The sequence below is a fragment of the Numida meleagris genome, chromosome 24, assembly GCF_002078875.1.
Source record: "Numida meleagris isolate 19003 breed g44 Domestic line chromosome 24, NumMel1.0, whole genome shotgun sequence".
Lineage (NCBI taxonomy): Eukaryota > Metazoa > Chordata > Aves > Galliformes > Numididae > Numida > Numida meleagris.
Window position 1 is genome coordinate 1,486,741 of NC_034432.1, and position 4,303 is coordinate 1,491,043.

The 4,303-nt window shown below is 66.3% G+C and overlaps 1 protein-coding gene across 1 annotated transcript in view; it reads right to left on the reverse strand.

Annotated features, from left to right (window-relative positions):
- ECM1 (extracellular matrix protein 1) overlaps positions 1-3,563 on the reverse strand; it is a 6,650-nt gene extending 3,087 nt beyond the window's left edge. Inside the window, exons 1-5 of the mRNA XM_021376445.1 lie at positions 3,382-3,563; positions 2,679-2,750; positions 1,933-2,255; positions 1,118-1,468; positions 14-442 (exon numbers count right to left, since the gene is read on the reverse strand). Of these exons, the coding sequence (XP_021232120.1) occupies positions 14-442; positions 1,118-1,468; positions 1,933-2,255; positions 2,679-2,750; positions 3,382-3,421 (1,215 nt within the window). The 5' untranslated portion in view covers positions 3,422-3,563. The remainder of the gene's footprint in view (positions 1-13; positions 443-1,117; positions 1,469-1,932; positions 2,256-2,678; positions 2,751-3,381) is intronic.

The window sequence follows — 4,303 nt, forward strand, 5'->3', positions numbered from 1 at the left end:
GGGGGGGGGTCGCAGGGGCTGTAAGTGGCTGGGGAGATGGGGGGGATGTTCTGGAGGCTTTGGGATGCTGGGGAGGTGACAGGCCCAGGGATGCCAAGGAGGTGGAAGGGAGGGTCCCAGATGGTTTAAGGGATTTGGGGGGGTTGTTATTCCCAGGGACGCATGGAGGGGTCCCAGGGGCTGCCATCCCGTGTTCAGGGCACCCCCCCCTCAGCACCCACCGCTTGCTGAGCAGCCGGATGGGTCCACAGAGGGTGCGCAGCATGGCGGGGCCGGGCCGGGCCAGGCTGATGTTGTGCACTTCTTGGTCGTAGGCGGGGTGGGGGGCGGCGGTGGCGAAGCAGCGGCTCCGGGCATGGCCCACTCCCCTCTTGCAGCAGCGGTGCTGCCGCGTCTTCACGGCCCCCTCCTCGCGGCAGAAACGCTCCAACCCCTTCTGCCACTGCAGAGACACACGGGGCCCCAAACGCCGCTGTCACTCTGCCCCGACTGTCCCCACCCTGTCCCTGGCCCCTGGCCTCAGCCCCTGACACCTTCGTCACCCCCTGAGATAGGTGGGGCCTTCCTGAGACACTGCGTCACTGGCTGGGACACCCGGGTCACCTCTGTCCTCCTGACAGCTCTGTCACCCCCCCTTCCCACCAAGGGACACCTGTGTCACACCCAGGGACATGCAGGGCCCTTCCCACACCCCTGCATCACCCCACAGACACTTCACCCCTCGGGCCACCCCAAGGGACACCTGTCTTCTCCCTCGACACCTGTGTCACCTCTTGGGATACTTGGGCTGCTCCCCAAGAAACACCATCATCATCCTCCCAACCACCTGGATCATGCCCCAAGACACCGGGGTCAGCCCCGGTGACACTTGTGTCACCCCCTCAAGACACCCATGTCCTCCCCAGAGACCTAGGTCACACTCTGGGACATCTACATCGACACCTGGGACACCCGTGTCAATCCCCTGGACCTCTATGTCACCCCCTCTGGATCTCTACGTCACCCTCCAGCCACCCGTCTCACCTCCATGACAACTTGGTCTCCCTTGGGACACCCCTGTCATCCCCCTCCCCCCTTTGCGTCCCCCTCCCAAGCTCCCTCCCTGTCCCCAACTCACGGCAGCGTGGGCGCACTCCAGACTGCTGTTGTGGCAGCAGCGGCCGAAGTCGCGCTCCAGGCGGCTGTGGAACCGCGCGCGGGCCCCGGGGAGGCCTCTGGGGCTGGGCCGCAGCCCCCGCAGGCGGCAGATGTTCTCCATGTTGGCGGCGGTGGGCTCGCCGGGTGGGAAGGATGGCACGGCCACCGGCTCCCAGACCGTGATCTCGGTGATCTCAGTGATCTCGGTGGCGGCCACGGTGGAGTCGGCGAAGCAGCGGCGCCGTGCAGCCCCGTGCCGGTGGCAGCAGTGGAACTGGCGCGTTTTCACCCCAAATTCATCCTCACAGAAGGTGTCCAGGACATCGGTCCACTGCGGGGACAAAGGGACACATCCAGGTCACCACCAAAACGCCTGGATGTCTGTGTCACCCCTCGCCTCCCCCCCCGGGACTTCTGTCACCCTTGTGGACACCTATGTCATCCCCCAAGACACTTGTGTTACCTCCTTGGGACACCTGCGTTGCCCCCTGGGACACACTCCGAGGCATCTGTCCCCCCTCCTATCTTTGTCACCTCCTGGGACACCTGGGTTCCCTCCACAAATATCTGGGTCACCCCCTGGGTCACCCCTCCAGGACATGTGGGGCTCTCCCCAGGCACCTGGGTCACCCCCTGGACATTTGTATCATCCCCTGGGACACCCCTGTCCCCCTCCCAGACACCTGTTTTCACATCCGTGACCTCTATGGGACACCCCTACATACATCCCCCCCCCCCCCAGAGACACCCCAGCTATGTGGGTAGCCCCCCTTGGTGACACGACTCCAGACTCACCACGTGCCGGGCGCAGGGCAGCGGGGCATGGTGCTGGCAGCAGCGGTCGAGGCGAGGCCAGAAGCTGTCGAGCGCAGCCACCTGCCTGCGGAGGTGGGCGAAGGCAGCGGGGGGCAGCGAGGGCCGGGGGGCACGGGGCATCAGCGAGGGGCTGCTGCAGTAGCGGTTGAGGGCGTCGGGCAGAGGCCAGGCGGGGGGGAAACCCTCCAGGATGCTGCCCAAGGTGGAGGTGGGTGACGGCGCCCGTGGGTACGGGATGTCATCGGCCCCCGCTGCTGCGATGACGTCGGGGGGCAGCTGTAAGTCCTGCTCCTCCTGCTGCACTGTGGGGAGGGAGCGGGGTGAGCCCACTTTTCCCCACCCTGCAGGACACGTCCCACATCATTCCGGGAGGGTCCCCATTCCCCTGGTCCTGGGTGTCCCCTTGTTGTCCCATGGACCCGGACCTGTGTTAACCCTAACAGCCCTGTTGCCATGTCCTCCTGCTCCCCCCCCCACTGTTGTCCCCACCCCTGGCTGTCCCCTTGTCCTCCAATCCCTACGTACGTCCACCCCCATCCCCAAGTCTCCTCCATCCACATCCCCATTTAACCCCTGTCCCTACATCTCCTCAGTCCCTTGTGTGTCCCCTCCATCCATACCCCCACATCCCTGGGCACGCCCCTGCATTCCCCACCCCTCCACCCCCCATCCCCACTCCTGGGTTTCCCCACGCCCGCCCAGTTCCATCATGTCCCCGTTCTCACGCTGCGGGATCTCATGGGACTGCTGGATCAGTTGCTCCCGTATCACGGAGTGCTGGGGATTCAGGGCCACTGCTGTGACATAAGAACAGTGAACACAACGCTCATCCCTGGCACAGACCCCCCAGGTGCCCTTCCCCCTGTCCCAGTGCTGAGGTGGGGGGACAAATGGGGACCCACAACCCCAGATCCTGAGGGGGGGTTCGGTAGGAAGAGAGGAAGCGATCCCCGTGACAGGACACAGGTGGCTGGGAGGGGACATAAGTGGCTGAGAAGCAGCCGGGAAAGAGCTCAGGAGCCTGGGGAGGGGACCCAGGTGGCCAAAGAGGGACGCAAAGCATCAGGGAGGGACCCAAGTGACCAAACAGGGACCTGGGCACCCAAAGAGGGGACGGCAGTGGCTGAGCAGTGACCCAGCTGCTCAGGGATGGGGGTGCAGAAGGCTGGGAGGGGACACAGGTGTGTGGGAAGGGGACCCCGGTGGCCAAGCAGACACGAAAAGGTCACAGAAGGGACACAAGCGGCCACAGAAGGGACCCACATACCCGGGAAGGGGACATGGCGGGGCGGTGGCCCAGGTGTACAGGGAGGGGTCCGGGCATGCAGGAGGGGCTCGGGCATGCAGGAGGGGCCCGGGTGGCCCAGCGGGGCCGTGCTGTGCCCCAGGGGCTGCAGGGGACGCGGTGGCTGTGCAGGGGGGACTCACCAGCGGTGCCGAGGAGGAGGAGGAGGCCGAGGGCGGCCATGGTGTCGGGCGCTGTGGAGCTGCCGGCGGTTCTGCTGACTTATGAAGGGCCAGGGCGGCGCGGGGCCTCATCCCGCGGCTGAGTCACGGCCTGACGTCGCGGCAGGGCCGGGGGGGTGGCAAGGGGGGGCCGGGGGGGCTGCGGGCACCCACTGCAGCCTGCACCCCTGGGCTGGGTCCAGCTGTGGCCTGTGAGTGGGCCCCATGCCTCGGCCCAACCGGCCCAGCCGGTCCCGGGGCACCGCGACACCCCGAGGCCTCAGCACCGCCATGGTGGCCCCAAACCCGCCATGGTGGCCCCAAACCCGCCACCCCCCCCTCCTCTTGCAACACAGCCAGTGAAAGTGAGGGTTTTTGTGGTTTTTGCCCCATTTTGGGATGCCCCACCCAGTGAGTCACCCCAGTGCTGGCGCGATACTGAGGACAGGGGGAGACTCCAGGGGGACCCCCCCCCCTTGGCATGGTCTTGTCCCATTCCCACAAAACCAAGGACAAAGGAGGTGACCCCGATGGGACACTGAGCACAGGTGGAGCGTGACATGGCCTTGGTCACGTCCCTTACACCCAGGAATGCAAGGGGGGGGGGGGGGGAGGGGGGGGTGCACAGGGGCTGTCTGATTGCAATGAAGAGGGGCCAAGGAGCCCCCCCCAGCACAGCTACACCCTGAGGGGCACTGAGCCCCATTCCCACTGAGGGGGGAGGGGGCAAAATTTGGGGTTGGTGCCCACAGGGGCAGCCCTGGCCCCCCCCTTTGGGCTATTGCCCAAGGCGCCGGCTGACGTGGGTTTGCGCAACCCCCCCCCTCGGGTAGGGGAAAACCCAGACGACACAGCGGGGGGGGGTACGGGCGTCAGGGAGGGGGAACCTGCGTGTCTGGGGGGG